We start from the raw sequence: 23,619 nt of genomic DNA on the forward strand, positions 1-23,619 counted from the left end.
ATGTGAAATAACTTTTAGACAAAAACTTGCTCGGACGTTTGTATTTCTTTGTGACAACTTTCCAAGTCATCGCTACAACAAACCATAACCCAAGTGTTTAGACCAGTTAGTCTACAGATAATCATTGCCTAGTACTCAAACTGTCCTCTCCAACAAATGTTAATAAGCATCACCTTCTATAAAACCACCTTAGACCTGACGTTTGGAAAAGTGCTGTGAATCCAGCAGTAGCACAACACTTTGCTCGCCAAGGCCCCTGTTCTTTTTGTTCCTTCCCCATGCAGGAAGTCTGAAAGATTCAAGGCCACCTGGGATGAAGCTAATGTGTTTCTGAAGCTGCACTTACCTCACACTTAACACACTTACCTCCATCCAGGCCTACCCCACATCCATCCCCATAGTGCCCCCACAGAGGAATTAGAAGCAGCAGGTCTAATAAGCCTAGGGAATTGAGACGGTCTCAGTTTCCAAGAGAGGCAGGTTTGGCATCTTATACAAGCGCAGCACACCTGACAGCAGGTATCCAGTTCATAACTGCATCCCCCAAAACCTGTCCAAGGCTCAGGCCACCAGCACCACCTCATCAGAGCATGGGGCAGGCTGAGTTCACCCTGTCAGCATCTCCCCCAGTGAGCCCACAGGACGACGCCATCAGTTCTCGTATTGCAGAATCACCATCAGCTCAGGAAGACTGATGTGATTCCCCCAAGAGAGATCTTAACACTTCTTATTTTGTTTTGCTTAAAAAAAGAGCCTCCACCACAGACAGGGGTTGGGGGGCTGGGAGGTGTAGAAACAAAGAGAGGTGAAGCAGACGTACCTCCAAATAATGATCAAACCCCTTCCTTCTGCATTTTCCCTGATGGTATAAACCATCCAATGATAATCTCATACAGTTTGACAAAGAGTGAACCCCACCAACTTCAGAATAGCCCTAACTCAAACCACTGTTCCCAGGCTGAGAACATTACCTTCTATATTTGTCAGCTTCAAACAGAAATGTGTCAAAGCAGAGGTTAGCCATTGCTAACATGCAGGTGAGAAGAATAAGCAAGTCTGTCTGGCTATAGCTGACAAAAAAAGAGGGCAGCTCCCTAAAAGAAAGGAAAAAAAGTGCACCTGAAGGATGAGCTCTCTTTTGCAGACACTGGGCTACTAAGGAATGGCAGAAACCATACAAAATGGGGGAAGTGGCATTCAGCCTTCTTACCTGTTCCTGTCATTGTACATGGGGAGGAACCAGAGAATCAGTGACAGGGGTTGGAAGGGACCTTTGGAGGTCATCTTGTCCAACCCCCCTGTCAAGCAGGGATGTCCTGAAGAGTGCATTTTGGATGAAGTAGGAGATGAAAGTGAGTAAAACTGACTTCGTCTCCCTCCTTCTCACACAACTGACATATAAAACTTTCAGGACATAGGCAGTAGAAGAGTTACAAAAGCATAACCACAGATGAGTTGCCTTCACATTTGTTTACTACTCCACTCAAATCTAAAAACTAGATTTAATATACAGTAAGGCAGGCAGAACCAGTTTCAAGGTGAGAAAAGCAGAGCAGTATCTAATGAACCAAGATTATACAGGGCTCCACTATATTGGTATGCACTTCAAATCATTCAAAAAGTGAATGAATGGAGATGGAGGAACCATACTTTTGCCTCTGTGCCAATACAACCCCTCCACCCAGTAATTCCTCCTGAGACTATCTATCAAGTTAGATCTTACCCTGGGCAAAGAATGGGTAAAAAAATTAGGAAAGAGGCAAGATAGGCAACAATGTCTGGGCACGCAGGTGTGCCACAGATGCTGTCAGAATCTCACAGGTGGAGGACAAAGCTATTTTCTCACCCTTATATTTGAAGCATCAGATAGTTTAATTTCCAACAATTCCTGCTTCTCTGTATGGATCCTCACACATAAAGAGAAAGGTCAAGTACACGGTACATAGAGTTGACTAATTGTGTTTTTCAGAACATAAAATTTTGAGACCTCCACTAAATTTGGTTATTAGGACTGAAAGTTGTTTTAAGCTAATGTAAATGGCAGCACATATGTGTGCATGTACTCACAGACACTTTCCAAGATGTGCACTAGTCCCTTTGCCTTCCTGTTCTCCCCATTCCCTGATTACTGAGTAGGTATCTCTTCTGCTGATGGCAGTCTGACTGACAACAATTGCTTGTGAGAAGGCTACACCGGTGCTGTGAGGGAGGCAGGCATTTAGTTGAACGGATCAGATGCAAAACTGTACAAAAGATGTCTCCTGAAATTAGACACTAAAATTTCATACGTACCTGCAAGTCAGGCAAAGATGATAAGCCAAATTATAACAAGAGGCTTTTGAAAATAGCACATTAATGCTATTTTTCATGTTAGAAGACAGATTTTATTGCAACTCAGCAAATGAGCTACACCTGTAAAACTGTTTTTTATATCCAATTCACATTTAATGTCCAATGGATTGAAATGTCACAGGAAAAATAAAAAGGAAATCAGTACCTGGTTTTGTCATTATAATGTAAACTTCAATGCCCGCCCTTAAAAAGAACAAGCCAGTGATTTCCCCATGTAGTAAAATATATAGTTTATAAGGTATTCATGCTTTATCTTAGTTTAACAGCCAATCTCTAGGTATAAAATAAAGAACTATAAATATGTGAAACATGTGTACAATATCTTCAAGTATTTTGAAGTATCCTATAGTATCTTGCACTATGGACAAAAATCATCTGACAATATACAGAAAAAGGTAACTCTGAATAGTTTCACTACAGAAATCTTAACATATTCATGAATTCAAAACACATAAAAATATGGATCATCCAGCTAGTGGGTCCCATTTGAACAATTTGAAAAATACTCTTCATAACGGAAAAAAGTTGTGGAATAGTCTTCAGTTCATTAATATGTTTTCAGCTACAGAATGCCAGATGGTTAAGTTTATGGCAGATAAAGGCTCTGTTTTTTGTATAAACTTATCATCATAGTATTTCATTACATTTAAACCAAGTCTTTTTTAATTTGCATTTTATTTTTGTATAAAGTATCATTGTATGAACTCTGACAGCGTTAGTCAAACAAGCATAAATAATTAATAGGTGATAGCCTGCAGTTTTTTTCCTCAAATCAGGTATCAGCCTGTAAACATTTGGCCCATTTAGCACTATATATTTACTGCATTAAGAATTACTTACTTTTAATCATTACACTTCTCTCTACAGAATGCATGTGTGCTGTTAAAAGAAAAAAACATTATCTATTCCCATTAACTGTTATCAAAACCCTCCCCAAACAACAAAACAGCATAACCACATTAACCTGCACCTACCAAACCTGCTCCCACATTTTAGAAAAGTAACAGGGGAAAAAAGGTTTCAATTGCATTATTCTACAGCCCATTTCTGAACAAAAATTGCAATGCAAGTTTTAAGAAGGGAGATGGATTTTACGAAACTCTAGTTAAAGAATAAAAGATGCAGACTGCACCATTTGTTCTTATACAGAGTCATCCAATTCAGAAAAATGGTATGGAAGGAGCAAAAGCTGGATCCTAACCTTATTCTGAGGGACTGACGCTAGCTACATCAATGAAAGAAGTAGGTTGGTTTGTGGTAAACACTGGAGTGGTAGGGATTATGGCTGCTACTACAAACTGAACTGTTCTTAGATATGCCTGCCAAATCTCTTCCCAAAACCATAGCAAAGACTACCACAGAGCTATATTTAGTATCTCTACCTTCCTTGGTGGCCTCTGGATCCAACAAAACCAACATTTTTTCTGCTGCATTTCAGAACTTTCTACTGGTTCTTCAGTAGAGCAAATCCTTCCAGATGTGGAAGTCCATAGCAAAAAGCATTTAGAACCCTAACGGGATTAAGCATAGACCCCCTGTGAGAGAAGCAGGATGGGTCTATCACAAAGTGGTCTTTCCTGTGAAAATAAAGTAACTGAGGAGCTGGGAAGGTGACCTCTGCATCCTCCTTTTGCATCTGGACAGCTAGCACACAGGCTGCGGTCACTGGTAACAGCTTCATCCTCACATGCTAGCCAAAGAGCCCACCCTTTGGGAACCAGCAAACCCCAGCCTGTGTCCATCCCAGGTATTGCTAACTGTCATAATGAGGCCAAAAGATCCACACTAAAACAAGTGATTAAACCAATGGTATTGTGCCACACTAGGTGAACCTGTGTTAAGGAAGAAAAAAAAATTAAAAAAATTTAAAAAACCACCTTATTTCAGGGTTAATAACCTCATGCAAGATAAAATTAATCCATACTTAATATGATGAGAGATATGGTTTTAAAAGGATCAAGTAATTTGTTAAGGTCAAAATAATTAATCCAGCCCTCCTTACTTATGTAAACATGTTCCTTGTGAAATACACAGGCCTAGCAAACTCATCTTAAATACAGCTAAAAGCACTGGGGGTTTTTGGGGGGTTTTTTGATGTTATTAATACATGAATAAGCAATTTGGGGCAAGTGTACAAAGATTATCCCAACATATTAAGCTGAATACAAGAAATTCCTATAATAAAGTACATCTGTTTTATTTCTGCCCTTCCAGAGCTGGGAAAAAAAAAAAAAAAAGAAATAACAAAACAACAAAACCAAACCTGCATACACAAAATACTTGTGTGAAATGCTCCTGTAAGCTCCAGACTGTGAAAGAATTCTCCCCCACCCAGCACGAGGAGTGGCTTGGACATTGCCCTTGTGTCTTCCTAATGCTTCTGTGAAATCAAAAAAGAATCTTGCTCTGATAAGTAGTGACAAAGGAACTTCTCAGTTTAATAATGAAATAAATAGGACAAAAGTAAAAACAGTCAAAAATTTAATACATGTGCTATACTTATAAATTATGGAAACAAAACTACCACAAGGTGTGACTAAGCTGTAGGTAAAGAAAAGGTGCTATGACATTGTATGAACCAAAAAACTTGGACTCTGCTTTTCAAAAGAGAGGCAATACTGAGATAAGTTTATACAGTGGAGACCTCTTAAATACATAGCCCTGAATTTCTGGTACAGTAATTTGTGGTGCTGATAAATCAGCCTGTTCTTAAATCACATATTAATTTCAAAGAGATTTTTATCAGAGGACTCAAATGAACAGAGATTCCTTGAGGCATTTGCCAAGTTCCAAATCTCCAATAAATTTAGCTTTCAAAATGTTTGTGTTTTATTGTAGAAGTGAACTAAAGCTTTCTCTGCTAAAACAAAAGCATCCCAAATGAAGCAAACTGTGACAACAGGACCCAAGATACAGTGATTCAAAAGGAAAAGAAAAAAACCTTACCACTCACTGTCTTTTCAGAAAAATTAAGAAATCCTTATATTTGTTAGTAGCAGGTATATCATGGGCATAAACATCTTTATTTAGTCATCTGGCATTTGGGGAACTCATGTCCCTCCTTATTAGCAGTTAAGAGATTTACCAGCAGCAACCATATACCAAACTTCAAAAGGCTAGTTCAAGTGGAAACATTTTTGTGTTATGAACAATTATTCCAGGTTTTTCATTTAAGTGGGCTGCACTGTAAATTCTGAATTGCAACGTCATATAGCCAGTTGTATCATAGAAGACTTTTTTAAGACAAACTTACAAAACACAACGATAGGTTAAATAAATAAAAAACATCAGTTAAAAAACACGCTTAATTTCTTCTGTGCAATTACGTACCAATATGAAAAATATTACTTTGATCTCTGCACATTTCATGGTTCAGTCTCCTGGATTTCACTAAAAATAATACTGACAACAAAAACAAAGGAAAAAATGATTTGTTGACAAATCAGTGCTTTGGAGCTATTAAAAAAAAAAGCACACATCAGATTTGTAGTTCCCTTGCAGCAGAACAAGACCCGATACGTTAAAAATCAAACATCGGTAATAATGTTAATATATAAAATATTAGTTTAAAAACTATAGAATGACCTTCTCAGCAGAAATGGAGTGTATACATTGGGGTCTATGACATACAGCATATCTGAAGGCAAGTTCACAGAATGCTGAAAGGCTCACTGCACATTTTCTATGGCAAGGAAATACTGCAGCTTTAAAATAAGCTGCACAATACTCATCTCTATCTCTTTCACATGAAAGTGTGTAAAAAGCAAATCAGCAAATAAACTCTAAAATAGATTTATACCAAAATCCTCTTTTTTACATCGAGTTTACAGCTTCTATCCATTTGCCTGTACTATTTTTGGAATTTCCTTCAAGAAAAGTCAAAGTTGTATTTTAGGGCCTTGAACAAGTTCACGATACAATGTACTGGCAGACAGAACTTTTGCATACTAACGAGATTCACTCCTTGTTGCTTTTTTTTTTTTAAGATAGTTTTTCCTGTGGGACAAGAGGTCAAATATCGATTCCTTTGACAAGAGATGCCTCCAGCGTAATGTTGAACTCCTGCAAGGTCTGCAGCACTCGAATCAAAGAATTCACAAGAGTATGATCCTTAATCAGTGCTATGTCTTCATACATCTGTGCTGTGATCGGGCAGTCTGCGAGCAGAGCGATCCAGTGATGCAAAAGATGGTCTCTGACAAAGTGGCAAATTGCAATTTGAAAATAAAAATAAAGCCAAGTTAATTTCTCATTTTCACTGACATGATTTTTATTCTTTGCCTTCTAAACAGACCTACTATCTTTTCCATGTATTTTTATAAGGCACGGAAAGGGGAATAACTGTCTGTGGAACTTGCTTAAGCAGGGAGCGTCCACAAGAGATATGTTTCTAGGCTTTCCACCCCTCACTTCAAAAGATATGGTTCCTATTAGCCTGCTTCATTGCCTTTGTGTCAAGAGGCTTCTAGATAGTCCCAGCTTCCTCCCTACCCATCTCCTACAATGAGTAGGTGGAGGGTGGGGAATTCAGCCAGCCGCTAACCGGAGAGACCTCACTGATGGATGGTTTTCTGTTTCTATCTTCGGACCTTGCTAGCTGTACATGAGAGGGAGGCTATTCACACCAGCCTACTACCTTGCTCTCTTGATTCAGCTGCTCAGCTCTTTGGGATATTCAGTTTTGTGTCTCAGATTTCCCACACTTCACATGCCTATGAACTCAGTCAGAGCAAGGTTCACTTGATCCTTCTTTAGTTACATCAAAGAACTGTATAAGTAATGGTAAAACTGCACAACCCAGCAGTTGTGTGGCCTTGTCTTACTAATATGCAACACCTTTTTCATTTTATTGAAATATCGATAATAACAACAATGACAATAAAGACATTTCTTTATACCTGGCTCCAAGACACACCAGCATCTGAAACTTGCCATCCTTCCCAATGTTTCTAGGGGTGTTGTTGATAGCAGTAATAAAGCGACAGAAATTCCTGGCCCTTGTCTGCCAGTTCTCTTCTGGGACCATTTCATTCTGCTCAAGGGTCTCATAGTATGTTTGTGCTTTTTCTTAAAAGAATGGGAGATAAAGTTTCATCAGTCCATATAGCAGTCCTAAAATATTTGAAATATAATTCTCCTATGCTTGAAATAAAATAATTAGGCACTACGACCTTCAAATTTAGATGATTAAATTTAATACCACCTCAGTATAATGCTTTCCCCATAAGCATGCTTATAACTCCATAAGGCTATCTGATGCCCATATCACACCATTAGCAAATCAGCATGAGTGTCTGAGTCACAGAGGGGACAGTTAAAGTTGAAAGGCCTAGATTCCAAGTTCATCCATGAATTTCCTGAATAATTATGTCTAGGCATTGTTTTTTTCTGTTTGATTCCACATGTAAAACCGGGATTCCACTTCCTTCCCTCTGAACAGTGCTAAAGATGTTCTATTTTCTACTGAATTTTGAGATGCTACAGTAAAATGATACAAGGAGATGCTGCCAAAAGCATCCAAGAAGTATGCTGTTCACACCAGCTGAGACAGCGGCAACAAGGAACACGGATATATTTTGAAGACACAAGCAGGCTCTAGTATGTCTTCCTCTCACTTACCTAAAAAGTCCCAAATAAAAACATTTTTGAAGAGTCTCGGTGATTTAAATCCATGCTGAAACACTTGCTCAAGAGCTGAAACAAGTCCACTTTCTCCACACAGCAACAGTGTCAGACTGCCCCTCTGCCAAGCACAAACAGAAAGCATACACACTTACTATCTCAGTTAGGAAGTCTGGGGCACAAAAGTGTCTCGTGTCTATTACTGAAACCAATTTTAAAATAAATAGATGTCCAAAGTTACAATCTACTGTCAAACAGTGACCCCAGACAAGATGGCCCAGTTCTCACAAGTTCTAAGCATGCAAAAATATGTTGACCTCTCTAAGGACAAGGCTGAGGAAAGCAGTCCCAGGGCCTCTTCGTCATCAAATGAAGCCACAAAAAGGCCAAGATAAAGATCATGAGCAGGTTTTACCTATAATAATGACCACCGTACAGAAAATTAAGAATATATTTTCCTCTTTTACTAAGTAATAAAGATCACAGCTCCATTGTAGCAGGTGCCTCAGACTGTTTGCTTATCAACAAAACCAACATTTAATGCAACTTTTACATCTCAGAAAAAACCCAAATTCTTCTTTAGAACATGATGGTAAATTCTATTTTGCAAAACCAGTGCATGACCACTTGAGGTTATTGTGTAAATGCGATCCTTAACTAGAATTATACTATATATGAATTTGCCATGCTATACTGAAAAGATAGGTGCAGAAGGAACAGTTGGATCTATTTGTAAAAAATTAATGACTTTCAAGAGATATCCATGCAAGAGCCAGCACTGCTCTACATCACTCCTGCTCTCAGTTGTGATTGTGATGCTTTGACAAGAGGTACACTTCTTGTTTAGGAAATAACTGCTGTGTCAGTTAAAATGATAATATGTATACCGTATAAGCATACCAGAATCTTTGAGAGCACTTCTGCTTCACTTGCAGGAGGGTGGGTCTTTTTTATTTTGTTTTTTTGGGGTTTGTTTTTTTTCAAGTGGCCCATGGGCTTTCAAGTTTTAAATAGCAAAGATAATGCAAATCAGGCATTAAAAAAACCTACTCAGTACTCAATGTAGATGTAAAATGTCAGTTAATCCAGAACAAACTAAACACGAGGAAACACTCTTGACAGTGGTAAGGGTAGAATCCTTGGCAGAATTCAACTAATAACACAGTTTCCAATACCAGAATGCTAACATTTAAATTAACAGAATGCTTCAGTTAGCAGCAAAACTGAGGTCCTTGAGGATGTACTACTCCAACAGTGTAGTCTCATTATCTCATTTTTGCTCCACTTAAGGAATTTTCAAACACATGGCTGTTCATTTGGTTTAGTTATTTCTGTTATATATTCTCCGATGCTTACTAATACTTTTAAGACAGGAGTGCCATTACACCGAAAACAACTGCTCACCTCCTTCTCTGGCTTGTGGAAATGCTTGACAATACCATTGACAGCTTCACCAATAGCTTCTTGTATCTGACCAGTATTTAACTCTGCAAAATATGAAAAAATATCCAGTCACTCTGTAACAGCTTTAGAAATTGTACCTATGCGTGACAGATAAGGCATACCACCAAAAAAGAAAAAACAAAAGGGGGAGGAGCATGAACCGGTATAACCTATGCTATTGGTGAAAAGGTGCTGGACTGTGGGTAATAGAAATCCAATTCTACTTTTATGTACTGTGGAGGAGGTAGAAATGGAGATGGCTTGTTTTTATTACAAAGTTAACACTGTGGTGTTTCAACACAACAACAGGTGGAAAGGGCTTTTACATATTATGTGCATTTTCAGACCAGGGCCCAAAGCTAAGAAAAGGAGATGTGCTTTGATTAGGACCACCAGGTCTGGGCATCCTGGAAATACTTCCTGTAATAGTTTCACTGTAAATCCAAGCATGCTTAGGAGCAAAGTAATCACCTGATTTATCACGAATACGACAACCCCAGAACAGTGATCTCAACAGAAAACTGAAGTCCATGAATAGAAAGCACTAGCAAGCTTTTTCATCCATGAAGATAGAGACAGGACAGCAAATTTCTACCTTCCTCCATAGCACTCATTCCACAGATGAAAGACAAGAATATAGAAAACATTACTAGGGCAGCTAAGCACTGAATCAGGAGTCCAGAGACATCTTCCTTCCATCCTTGGAGACTTTCAAAACCCAAGTAGATAGAACAGGTAGACAGCAAAATGACAATGAGCAAGCAATGTGCTCCTGTGGCCAGGAAGGCCAACAGAATCCTGGGCTGCATAGGGAAGAGTGTGGCTAGTAGGTCGAGGGAAGTCATTCTCCCCCTCTACTCTGCACTGGTGAGGCCACAACTGGAGTATTGCATCCAGTTCTGGGCTCCCCAATTCAAGAGGGATAGGGAACTACTGGAAAGAGTCCAGCGAAGGGCAACAAAGATGATTAAGGGATTGGAGCATCTCCCTTATGAGGAAAGGCTAAGAAAGCTGGGACTCTTTAGTCTGGAGAAGAGAAGGCTGAGGGGAGACCTTATTAACGCCTATAAGTATCTCAAGGGTGGGTTGAAGGAGGAGGGAGCCAGACTCTTTTCAGTGGTTCCCAGTGACAGGACAAGGGGCAACGGGCACAAGTTGGAACATAGGAGGTTCCACTCGAATATGAGGAAGAATTTCTTCACGGTGAGGGTGACAGAGCCCTGGAACAGGCTGCCCAGGGAGGTTGTGGAGTCCCCTTCTTTGGAGATTTTCAAGACCCGCCTGGATGCAGTCCTAAGTAGCATTCTCTAAGCAATCCTGCTTCAGCAGGGGAGTTGGACTAGATGATCTATATGGTCCCTTCCAACTCTAAAAAAAAATTCAGTGAAATTCAGTGAAATTCAGGTTGCTCAGGATTGTAACTTGGAAGTTAGTTGGACTTTGACCAGGGGGTTGGGCTGAGTTTCACAGGTCCTCTCCAAGCTGCAGTTCTAAAATACCATAAAGCCTACCGTTCTGTTTGCAAGCAGTTCTCATCAGGTGATGATGCAGAACAGTACGAGACAAGATATCCCCCACCACTCACTTGGCTTATTGTTTGGCGATATAGTGACAAATCTTCTGATCATGCTTGGTGACTGCTGCAAAGGGGGAGTTCGGCACTGCCGCTCATCAGCCTCAGTGTGGGAAGTCAGCAGCTCTCCCACCAGGATCCTCTCTAAGCTGCCATCATCCATTCCCTTTCCAAGCCACCTTCCACATGGAAACCTAACAATATAAAGGAGATATTTGGATCAAGTGCTTCAACACAGATTCAGTTCCATGCCAAAGACTTTCAACTGCAGTTGCATAAAATCCAAATTCTGCTAGCACAGTTATTAGAAACACTTCACTCATCTAGCAACAAATAAACAAAATCTTGGGTTTGGCTTTTGCCAGCAGAGGGAGCAAAAGTAAAACAGCTTTTCAGTTCCAGGTTGCGCTAAATGTCACCTTAGATGATCTGTAAAGCAAACAGTGGCAGATTTTTGCCTTGTGTCCTATATGTAGCACATGATTTGCTGACTTCAGAGGAAAAAGAGGTAGAAGGGGAAGACACACTACACACTATAGATGGGTGGTGAAATACACCCAGGCTTTCATTGAGTATGTTATATAACAGGCCAGCCACAAAATAAACACCCCAAACATATACTTAAATGCCAAAACACCAATACAGCTATTGAAATTAGGATATTAAATCACACACTAGAAAGCACATGTGCTTACTTGCTCATTATAACTTTCTATGAGCCAATGTTGATGTCAATTTAATCAGCTTAATCAGAAAACTGAACAGCATCCAAAATTAGAATCTTCGTTTAATTACAAACAAGCTGTAATGGAGAACTGAGTGGACTTACCCACCAGTTTGTCATCAACCTGACCCTGGCAGTTTCTCTAAACAAAGGACAGGGCATCAAACTCTGCTGTACCTAACATAAATAAATTTAAGTCTTGTTCCTTTACTTTCACTATGTAAACACAAGTTTCTAAGACTCATAAGCCCTTATGTTCCAGCTTGTGTCCAAAGGTGTCTCTGTAACACCTAGAGCAATCAGCCTTAATATAAAATATCACCCATATTTGGTAAGCAGCAAGCTCTAACTTGCTATTTTGTCCTTGGGCTCAAACAGATTATTTTTAAGATGCGCAAGTCAATTCATCTTCTCCATCAACGTTTTGAGGCTAGACATGAGCATCTGCAAACTGAAAACTCGGTTTAATTTTGTAAGAATCACGACTTGTTAAATGCCAGAAGCCAAGTGACCTTTCTACACCTTCAGGTAGTGGCAACTATAGAGACAGACTCCCAGGAGATGAAACCTTTCTAATCAAACAAGCCCTACTGTTCCAGCTCCCTGCAGAAATTCTACTTACCCAACATGAAATGTCAGGATGATACTTACTTGTAAGTATGCCCTGTTATTTCATTTCTGACCATAACATATTCCACTAGCCACTTGGCATAGAGCCCTGAATTATCATGTCCTATTTGCACCGTGGTCAGTTTTCCCAGGTTCTGGCACTGCAAATTAAACAAAGAGTTTGTCAGAGTAAACTGAAAGAGAACAGCACATTGGAGGAGTAAACTATTAGAGAACATGCTCAGACAGGGAATCAGAAATGTGCTTCTCTTCTGACTGCATGATTGATTCTGGGCTATTTAGTGGTAGGTTGCTTTATTTGTTTCTGTTTGTTTACTTTGTTTTGTTAAACAGAGAGAACATCAGTTGAACTAGATTTTTCAATTAAATTTTACCCAATGCACACACACACAAAAATCAGAGCAGAATCACTGTTTCCAATAGAAGAGGATAAGATACCTCCCAGCATTACAGCACAAAGTTGTAATATAAAGACAGTCTTGTCCATCCTTGCACTAAGGATTTGACAGTCATTTTGCTCTGCATGTCATTACATAAATTAAATTTGCTATATACAAGCACAGGAAGTATTTGCGACTAACCATATAGATTAAAGAAATGAAATGTATGGCAAGATGGTACAGCTAGGGGAGAATTTAAAACTGAACAGACAGAATATCTAAAGTATTTTCTGTATCGAGCAATACAAACCTCAAAAGTCATTTCTAATATATTTCTGGGAATTTGCAGGACTGCTGTTTCACCCAGTTCTCCCGAGATACAGATCCAAGGATTGGCCGTAAACATCGAGCCACCAAGTTTCTTGCTAGGAACAATCAATATATGGTATGGTATCACTGCAAACACAAGAAGAAATAACACATCAAAAATGAAGAAGGATGATTATGCAACCTCTTTAATGAAGAGAGGGGGAAATGATACGTCATAAAATAACACTGCAGTACCACGAAATGTCAAAACAACATCAGAACTGCTATTTAATCATGCTAACACTTGCACACTAAGCACTGATTGACAATCAGGAAGTGTACACATAGCAGTAAGTAAGAAGCAGAGCTGATAGCAAGACACTGCCAAATGAAAAAAGAAATATGGATGGAATAGTGCCTTCATATGGATATAAGAATTTATCATTTACCAGCCTCAAAACATGTCATGAAGATGGTTACTTCTCAGCTTAGAGACAAGGAAGTAAAGACAATATTCACGTATCCAGGACTACGTTGCAGCTCAGCATGCAACTCAACGCTCAATTCCTAACTGCCTGCTTTTGTGTGTGCGTGTAAGCACACTACACAACACTAACACCAATTCCCATTCAATTACTAACCAAAGCATTTGTTTGCAGGGCTTGCTTGCAGTAGCATTCACTACTGTAGCCAACCAAATTCAGTGAAAATGCATTATAATGCTGCTTAGTTGCTCTTAGTTATGCTAACTGTAAGACTTCTTGATTCTAAAAAGAACAAACAACTTTTTTCCCCTCTAACTGTCACAACACGCATGCTCAAATGCTTTCTGGTCCCCTGGTTTACGAGTGACTAATTCAACATAGGATCACTTGAGTTACAGCCGCTTCTCTGACTCAGGAGGCATGTGCTCCCGAGGAAATGCATGTGCTTTTCAATTGCCTAGTATCTCATACAAAGCTCTCTATTAACCAAACTTTTATAACAAAATCCAATTACCTGAATGGTCATTGTGTTTCTTGGCAAAATGCCCTTCTTTTCTAGTGCATAAATGGATTACAGATTGGGCTTTTCAGCTGAGGCGTTTAATACATTTCTCCCTCAGTGTCTCCTCAGCTATCAGTGCCCTCAAGAAAGCATTTGGTGGTTGGATTTTCTTAAAAGCTTGATGCTCGTAGCATTTAAGAATGGATTAAAACATTTCCCTTTTTATTTTCTGTGATGATAGTCCTAAAGTAAGTGACAATTTAATGACATCCAGCAGAACAGATTTTAGCATTGTCCAGAATTTGCCCACAGGAAAACCAAAACCTATTTTGCTTAGACATCTGCTTGCTTTGTCTTTCATACACACAAATATGGGTCAAAACATACCATCAAGGGCAGCTCCTGCCAGGGGATCAGAGGGGCCCTTTCACATACCCACACCCCCAATATTATAAGCCTTGCTCAAGTCTTTCCTTATTCTGGCCTTACTAGTGAGGTCCTGTGGCAGCAGGCCCACAAAATGCATGAGAACTCTGTAACACATTTAAGAATCAGCAACAACAGGTTAAAAGTTTCTCTAGGGCATCTTTAAAAAAAAAAATAAATACTTCAATGTGTTGCAGAATTCTGATGCAGCCCTCAATGGACATTTCATTGTTATCCCAAAATCAGAGGCACTAGTGGAGCAAAGCAGGCTGAGCATGAAAAGTGTTTTTTTTTCCTTTTTAATTCCTAGCATGTGTTAATATTCTCACCTTGATAACGAACAACCCAGACTGTCCTGGCTTAGTATGATGCAAACACGCCCACCGCAAAATTTTCTGTTGAGAACTCTCCTTCAATTAAAAGGATTACAGCTGCCCGCATTTTACCAAGTTAGAAACAAAAGCCTTCAGTGACACAGAGAGAGACACTACTGCCCACCAGAGAATCACAAAAATAGAGATACAGCATACACAGATTGATACCAGAAAGAAAGCAGAACAATTACATCACGGCATGTTGCTCAGAGCTGTTTAGAATTTTGGGTAAGGACTCAACCAAATCGGGAAATCAGACTTCCAGGGAAAGCAAATACTTACAGATTGTTGTGAAAACATTGGTAAAGCAAAAGTAATCAACAGCATTGAATGACAGGAGATGATATAAGAATTGTTCTTTCTCATCATCACAGCGGAGGAATGCATAACGCTTGTAGAGTTTTCTGACAAAGCAAAACAAATAATCTGTCATAGTAACACGATGCTTTCAGTGAAATGTTTTCTATTATGCATATTTATTAGGTAAACTAGGAAGAATGTGCAAGCGATCACAAATGACAAGTGATACTGGTACAGCCAACAGGATTTAATGTGCCAAGATATGTTGACACTCTCCAAGTCTGAAGTTTCCCAAGTGCATCAGTCCAATACCTCACACTCTTTTCCACCCCTTGAAAACAAGGTTTGGGGTGGTCTAAGGGTCTTCTCCCACCCAAATACACCCTAAAGATGGAAAAAGGACTTTTTGTACTTTCTTGGTAAAAATTCTCTGACTACTTTTGGCCATGAAAAAAGACAGAACTGAAGTAAAGAGAGTCCTCCTAAGTTACTTCTGAGCAGATGGTGCCGTGGGAGAGTCCTCCAGCACACAACGTAAGACAGCAAGAAGACTGTTTTCCAAGGATACTAGGGCAAACACTGGGGATATCTGCTTGTATTAGGTTATAGGTAACAACCAACGGCCTACAGCAACCTGCACGTTAAGCTAGGGAATAGCTTCAGTGTTGGCAGTACGCAGCTCCCACATAACCAAAATCATAAGCATGCAAAGGTGGCCTAAAGTCCTACTGTTCCTTCTTACTGGGTTGCAAACTCTTTGCTAGGACTGCAACACTGCACAGAACTGCAACTTCTTTTAAGTGGAAATATCAAAAGATGTAGCTCAGTAGCCTTCTCTCACTAGTGGAGACACTAATGCCTATGCAGAAGAATGCACTGTAAACAGAAACAATCTTATATTCGTATTGAAATTACTCAAACACGTTAGAAAATTTAACACCACAAGACATGCAACTGAGAAACCTTGAAAAGAATTTACAACCTCAATCTTTTCAAGTGCAAGGAACAGTGATAAGTGACAGGAAAATACCCCTGAAGTTATTCACTTACACATAGCAATCACCACAATTTTTATTAATTATGCAACCAACAAATAATTCCAGTGTTGGTGAATAATCATAAAGGAAGAGCATGCCAAGATGCATCAAAATCCAACTGACGATAGGGGAATATTCACAACATCATGAATGCACAAATTGGGTGTTAGAAATGCTGACACAGCCATGGATAGATTGCTCCTGCCAGGAGGGCATCCTGACAATTCCCCTCAATTTCAGATATCAATTACAAAAAAGTCAGCAAGTGACTCACAAGCTAGAACTTTGCAAAACAAATCGATGATGATTAGCACACACACATTCTGACTTAAATAACAAAAATAACACTAGAGACTGATAGGAAACAGTCACTGGAAATAAAGACACTGAGCCTTGAATCAACACAACCTGCCTGTAGCCACAAGAGTAGTAAACCCGCAAAGGTCTCATGGGTGACTGTGTCCATCTTTCATTTGAACAATCTGAACCACCTGTTTAGACAGCCTTTCCACAAGGGTATGTGCTGTCCTGCCTTTTCAGTGCGAGATTTCTCAGTTTACTTGTGCACGTAAAGGTCTCAGGGGAGTGAAGCTATGCGAAGCTAGCTCTAGTGCTTTAGCACACTAGAAAGAAACAGAACATGTTTCAGTTTTCTTATATTTTTTAGCAAATGCAAAGTGAAGAGAATGGGTTAATCAAAATATCTTAACAGTTGCTTCAAAGAAGGACAACACACAATCATGTTAACTGTAAAGTGGCAGAAGGTGCACAATTACTTTCAGTACCTCATTGAACTTGGCACTGCTTCTGCTAAAAACAACAAACGGAGCACACTTTAAATCCATGCTGCCTAGAACACCTTTCTTTAAGTAGGCTATCTAAATATGCAGCACAAACCACACAAAATTACAAAGAATTGACATAATTTCTATGCCAGTTTCTCCTTTGCTTGTCACTTTCATTTAAAGATATTTTTGCTGCTGTCTCACTCTTCTAGAGAATCAGAATCTGTCTGATAGGCGAACAGTGCACTGGCCAGTGTTAAGAGAGTTGGTTGTTTTGGTTTTTTTCCTTTTTTTGGGGGGGTTGGGGGGGACACAGCAGAAAGTGGAGTGTGGTGGTGTGTGGAAAGTCCTCTCACAGCACTTGTTCTGCATGGGACAAGCCCTACTAAAGTTAACCTGATCTGGACTGTTGACTTCATTGGAGAGGCCTAACCTTAATTTAGAGATACAGGTAGATTTATTAGCTGCCCTCACTCTGTCCTTCGGCTTTTCCTTGCTCGCTTTTGGAAGGCTGCAGCTTCATCAGAAAGTCCAATATAATTCAATACAAGGCAAATCTCAAATAATTAGCAGTTGAGGTTCAGGGGGAATAGGGGAGGGAAGACACTTCTTGGAAGGTGGTATGAGTGGGAGGACAGGAAAGGAAGAGTAGACAGCATAGGTTAGGCTGTCTCTAGAAAGAAGTCTTCAATTAAAGCTAATGATTACTACTAGGGCCCATAAAAGAGAACCTTTAATTCTCACACAGTAAACAGTATATTCAACCTTATCAGCAATACTTTTTTTTTTCTGCACAGATTACACTAAATAAACCTCAAATTGTTACTCCTAAAACAATTAGTATTAAATATGGCCTGTATTCTGATTTGTGCAACTATTTACAAATGAATTATTTATGTTTACAAAGATAATATAAAGCACACATGTTCTGGACATCACCAAGTAAATAGATCCTTGTACTGAGCATTTCTCCTTTTGCCCTTCAAGATGCGTACTTATAAGAAGCACTACCACAGAGTGCTTTTGACAGGGTTTAAGCCAGCAGTATTTGGAACTCCCTCCTGGTTCAAGTCTTCAGTTTTTGCTCACATCCCTCTCCCCCCATACCTCATATACTTCTCCCATTTTCTTCCTATAGTACAATTACTCTTTAAATAGCTCTTGGGGTCTTTTCACATTTTTTTTATGACTTCATATACAATGAATTGGAAGTCAAGTGTTTTGAAATGTTTAGGAGAAGTAATAAAAACAAAAAATTAATCTTAATAGCAGATATTTCAATATTACGAAAGCAATTCACCTTATGTTCTTAAGCAGGCTATAAATGCATAACCTTTACTGTGTAGGAGAGGACAAATAAAGCTGAGACACTGTCAGTTAGATCTAGAGATGCTGTCTATCATGCTCTGAATGATTTAAATGGAAGATTTCAAAAGATTACCAGATCTCATCTTAGCTTATTGCCCTAAAACAAGATGCAAGAACTGATCATCACAGCCTTCCTAGTCACCTTCAAGGTACTGCATGCACCCCATTTCTCTTAAAATCAACTTCTGGCGTGATTTATCTACATTATTTTACATGACACTGAAAGGATGTACAAGAATGTCTCAGATTTGGCAACAGAAGTGATAAGGTATGGAACAGTCATTTTGAGTCACACTAACATGAACCACAGAAGCACATCTTGATGTGCTCATATCATGACAAAACTGCATACAAAGACCTAAGTTGCACTTTGTCACGCATTGTGAAAACACACAAACAATCCAAAGAAAATCAAATATCCCACAGTTACAGAAAGGGGCCACGATAAAAAGCTTGACTCAGCAAAGTAGTGGTGCTTGGACTTATGCCCTGTTTTATTTAGTCCCTAGTAATTTTTGAAGATTTCAGTTTCACCTCAAAGTCACAGACAGCCTACGCTGACAGAACTGATTTTGTATCTGAAGAACGACAGCATTGAATCATAATTCTCAAATAGCTCATACACAGGTACAGAGATATGCTTGGAAGGATAGTTTGTTCTATTACTTTTGCACACTGCTAAGCAGATGGAAGAATAGGCACTTCTGGGTTTTTGAAGTTGAACAACTAAACAGGCTTCACTTTTAAAAGCTTTGCCCAAGATAAACCGTCTTACTTTGTGAGTTCATGATCTGAAAGTAGCTGTTTTAGATGCCTAGAGAGCAACTTCTTTTCCATAGAGAGACGAACCCAGGCTCTGGCCTTGCCAACATCTGTTTTGATCTCACTAATGTTCTGGATATGCCTGAAAAAAAAAAAAAAAGACACTGTTCAGTATTTTCGAAGTGTGACAGTTCTTTTGAACCAAGCTAGGCTGAAGAAGTAATTTTGCTAATAATGCAAAATATCAGGCAAGCTACTGGAAAAAGAGGCACGACCACCTTAATATTCAGCAGTATCTAAATTCCTTGCACATCTAGCTGAAAAAGAGTAAGAGCCTGAAACAGAAATATCTGCAATGCAGTGCCCTATTTACAAGATTCTAAACCAGGCCCACTGCCTCACATGATTTAAGAACCATTCTGGACCTTATCACTGCAATATTTATGGCTGAGTGCTTTGGAAAATTAAATACTGTCTTTGCATGCTCAGTAGTATCTTTTCTTGCATACAAGACACAAATGATGTATTTTGAAAGGACATGTCCGTTGAAAATCCTCAATTCACTCCTCCTCCCTGAAAGAATTAGATGTTGGTAAGGTAAAAGGAGGAAAGAAAAATCCTTTCAAAATTAATTTAGAAGTTATGCTTATTGTTTTTTGATGCACTGAAAAGAGGCCACTGAGCAGAAGTTAGTTTTATTCACACTACAGTACTCAATGTTAGATAAAAAACCATTATTTAGATCAAACAAGTTCTTTAAACTGCTTTCTCCACTGAGAAGCAAGAATGAGCTCAGAGCTACACAACCAACTTGGCAATGACTGGGAAAATACATATGCTACACCCACATCTCTGTGAAAATAAACCAATACAGAATACTTACAAAAAGATGAAACCTGTGTCAGGGGATTTCTATAGGCTAGTAGCTGTGACAATAAGCTCAGTAAGAAACATTTTTGTAAAGGTCAATGAAAAGGTTGCACCATATAAAAACCATTTAAAACCGTTCAAAACCGTTCAGCAGGTTCCTTCCTGATTTATGAAACACAGACTTTTCTGTATGGTACACATTATATGCAGAAGCAAGTATGCAAATCTCACTGGTTTTCTATGTTGGTTTTCACAGTTTAAACTCACCTCATATCCTGGATGAGAGAGATCCTAAGAGGTGACATGGCTGGACTGGTATCAGACTTTCTCCTTTCTGAATCAAGAAGTATTCCTAGATTCAGAAGAACAGAATATCTTGTTAGTAGAAATCTATCTAAAGATTTAAAAATCCATATAAAAAACAAAGTGAATTAACACCAACTTGTACTTTTGCATTATTGGTGACTCACTGCTTTGTGAAGATATTGTGGCATGCTTCCACTTCAAGTGACATGAAAATCTAATATGCTACACAGATGGTTATGCAGATCAGCACACAATGAGCATTAAAACATTAATGAGCTTAGATTCAGCTGAAATTGCTATGACATCAAATGGCTTAAGACATTTACATCTTTAGTATTATTTCCTAAAGACTACCCTATTTTCTTTCTATGTAGTAAAACTGACTGGCACTGTTGACACCAGAAAACAGTGTGCAACATGTTTTAGTCAATACGCCACACATCATATGCTTAACTAATCTAACACTTTGCAGACTCCTGTAAACACCACTACTTTTTAAAATAGCACATTTGGGTTTTGGGGTTTTTTTAAGTAATATTATTACTCTTATCTTTCAAATTCCACTCCAGAATTAGATTGTATATTAAATATAGTCCCCCCTCAATCCCAAATTAGAACGCATAAAACTGATTATAACTTCAGTCTGATATGCAAAAACACTACGGACCAAGTGGCATTTAGACCTTAATACTTTCCAAATCTTTGTTTTTCATTGCTTACAGGACTTTGTGCACGTTAGCAATGCTCGGCTCTTTGCCTATAGCAACTTAAAAAAAAAAAGAACAAACCAAAGCAAAAAAGGCACCCACCGCCTCCCCTAAACCCGTTGTTCTCTGCAAAGTTATACACTATGCCCCTATTTGACACAAGAAGCAGTGCTTAAAAATTACAATACCCTTAGAAACAGATTATCAGTGGATCTTATGTGCAATATTACTTTTATTGACACACTTGATAAAACAAAAATTAAAATGTTTCTTCAGTGTTTTTTTCTATTTTTTTAAATGTCTTCTCTTTTTAAACAATAAGCCTACTGTTCAGTTGTTTTTCAAGACAGAATGTAAAATTTCAGGATGTACAGTGCAATTTTATATGCTTAAACTTGTTTTCCACCCCCATCTATAACATAATATGCTTTGTCAGTCATGCAGTGATTATGTGTCATATGGAGGATGGCATATCAGAGCAAACCATTTTAAAGCCCGTCTTTGAAATATTAGATATTTCACAAACAAGCGGGCCCGATCCAAACAAGTTTATTTTTCACAAAATATACTGAGACAATACACCAGGTCCGTATTAGTTCTGTAGTGGATAAAATACTTGATTCCATCATACTGAGTGAAGCACATTTCCAAGGAAACAATCTCTGCGTGGTGCAAATCTACAGGCAGCTCTTACTTGTAGTTTTTTTTATCATCATCTTCCAGTGGAAGTCAATCTTACCTGAGGTACTGAAGCTGCCTGATGTAGTTTTTCTCTGTCTGTTTTCCAAGTAGTGTAATAGATGAGACCACAAAGCAGATTTTCCCTAAAATTAAAAATACTTTTAGTTAAAGAAATCACTATCAACTGAATAAAATTTAAAAAAAAAAAAGTTTAAATCATCATTGAAAGTATCAGCCATAACAAGAACTTGCTTTAAATACGTTTCTCCCTATAGTTGTTGGTAAAAACCAAAACCGAGACACAAGTTGGAGGTGCTCAAGAGCTGTAAAGAGGTTGAGAAAGAAAAGCAGGAGTCAAACTGCCGGGATCTAGTCATTCTGCTGACAGGAAAAAGCCAATTGAACTTCATTTCTCATAGTTCATTAGCATGACAAGAAAACATTTAAAGGTTTGTAAAACACTATGTGCCAGCTGAGTTTTAAGTCTGAGTCTGTAACCTGTACTGTGTCTTTCCCTCCCTGCCTCTCCAGCAGTGAAATGACAAGAGATACAGAGCCAGCCTGAGTAAACCATCTAATACTTAGACCAAGCCTCATTCCCTTCAGGGTAATTTGGGGGTATAGGTGCACACTGTCAATTTTCAGAACCTCAAAAGATCCCCCTCAATTTCATCAAGCAAAGAACTTGGATAATCACAAACACGGTAAGAAAAGACAACGCACAATGCAAGCAGGACAATGAAAGCTTATCAGCAAGAATATTCCAGCTCTACACATTATGAAACCAACTTAAAAGTTAAAATTAGGGATGTAGTATTTAGGCCAAGATAAATCCGTCAAATGATGTTAAAAAGTGCACCTTGCTCATTATGTTGCTTTATTAAATCTCTAGTGGCTTAAAGCAGAGTATGAGGAAATCTCTTGCTGGCAAACTAAAAACAATCTTGGATTCATCCTACAGTATTCTGCAAGATAAATCAAAAGCTTGCAAAGCCACAGAAAGACAGCAGTAATTGAACAGGGGCTCTCCAGCACATTAACTGGAAGTACTTACAGAGGAAATTAATTAGTATTACTTATGATCGTCCTAAATTATTGTATTAACTTGAAATCCCTGTAAAGATTTAGCAATTCCGCATCTCAGAAAAGCAGTTATATTATAAAGGCATATTTTTATTTACAACTTTGTACAGAAAGAAGCCATGACTGTAAAAGCAACAGTGGTCAATTCAGCACCGTCAATGTCATCTAAAATTATGTAAGTGCCTTCCTGGAGGTGCAGTCATTATGGTCCAACTAAACACTTCAATTCTACAGCTCACTGCAGTTGATATAAAGAGCTAATGAACACGAGGGACTATTCCAGAAATGTCACACATCCACAAGATAAAGGCTAGAGTGTCTGCAACATCTGTGTTGAGAGAAATCTATTAAAAATATGCCTTCAGTAGTGAAGATATAAAAAAATCCAGAGAAGCTCAATGCCTCATGTGTGTACCTGACAGATCCAACATGGAAAGCCAAGACTGCAAGTCTTATAAAAACATAAAAAGAAAGCATGAAAAATACCAACCAGGGAACAGTTACATCCAAAATGGCATTTTTCTCAATAAACGCACACATGCACAGACAGTTTAGTGTTCAGTAACTAACTGCCATGGCAAGGAGAACTGCAACAGATCACATCAAGCAACAAAGGAACCTGCAGCAAATAGATGTCAACAATCATGTTGAATGTAAGAACTCATGCAGTATATATCTGCCCGCTTCCTTTACCATCATGTTACTCTCCTTTAACTTCACCAAATAGCAATGATGATGCGAGCTCTATCTATAAGGGAAAGGAAGACAGCCTAAGGAAAGCAGTGGGACAGAGACCAGGCAAAGCCTTCTGAAAGCTCAGACTACTTCAGTCATTAGACCCTACATCCAACAACTCTCCTGCATTGCTCTGGGCAAAGGAAGGTGTGGATTCACTTTGCA

At 38.8% G+C, this 23,619-nt stretch overlaps 1 protein-coding gene across 5 annotated transcripts in view; it reads right to left on the reverse strand.

Annotated features, from left to right (window-relative positions):
* Nucleotides 1-4,767: 4,767 nt before the first annotated feature.
* The window catches only part of DENND5A (DENN domain containing 5A), a 70,493-nt gene continuing 51,641 nt past the window's right edge, over nt 4,768-23,619 (reverse strand). For 4 of the 5 annotated variants that reach the window (XM_074150058.1, XM_074150057.1, XM_074150056.1 and 1 more), the window contains 11 exons: nt 21,695-21,779; nt 20,210-20,294; nt 19,086-19,214; nt 15,103-15,224; nt 13,035-13,180; nt 12,366-12,484; nt 11,003-11,184; nt 9,379-9,461; nt 7,972-8,095; nt 7,251-7,419; nt 4,768-6,547 (listed from right to left, as the gene is read on the reverse strand). In XM_074150058.1, coding sequence (XP_074006159.1) covers nt 6,364-6,547; nt 7,251-7,419; nt 7,972-8,095; nt 9,379-9,461; nt 11,003-11,184; nt 12,366-12,484; nt 13,035-13,180; nt 15,103-15,224; nt 19,086-19,214; nt 20,210-20,294; nt 21,695-21,779 — 1,428 coding nt within the window. In that variant the 3' untranslated portion in view covers nt 4,768-6,363. The remainder of the gene's footprint in view (nt 6,548-7,250; nt 7,420-7,971; nt 8,096-9,378; nt 9,462-11,002; nt 11,185-12,365; nt 12,485-13,034; nt 13,181-15,102; nt 15,225-19,085; nt 19,215-20,209; nt 20,295-21,694; nt 21,780-23,619) is intronic. The other variant, XM_074150060.1, reaches the window with a different exon arrangement.

This window comes from Numenius arquata, chromosome 6, assembly GCF_964106895.1.
Source record: "Numenius arquata chromosome 6, bNumArq3.hap1.1, whole genome shotgun sequence".
Lineage (NCBI taxonomy): Eukaryota > Metazoa > Chordata > Aves > Charadriiformes > Scolopacidae > Numenius > Numenius arquata.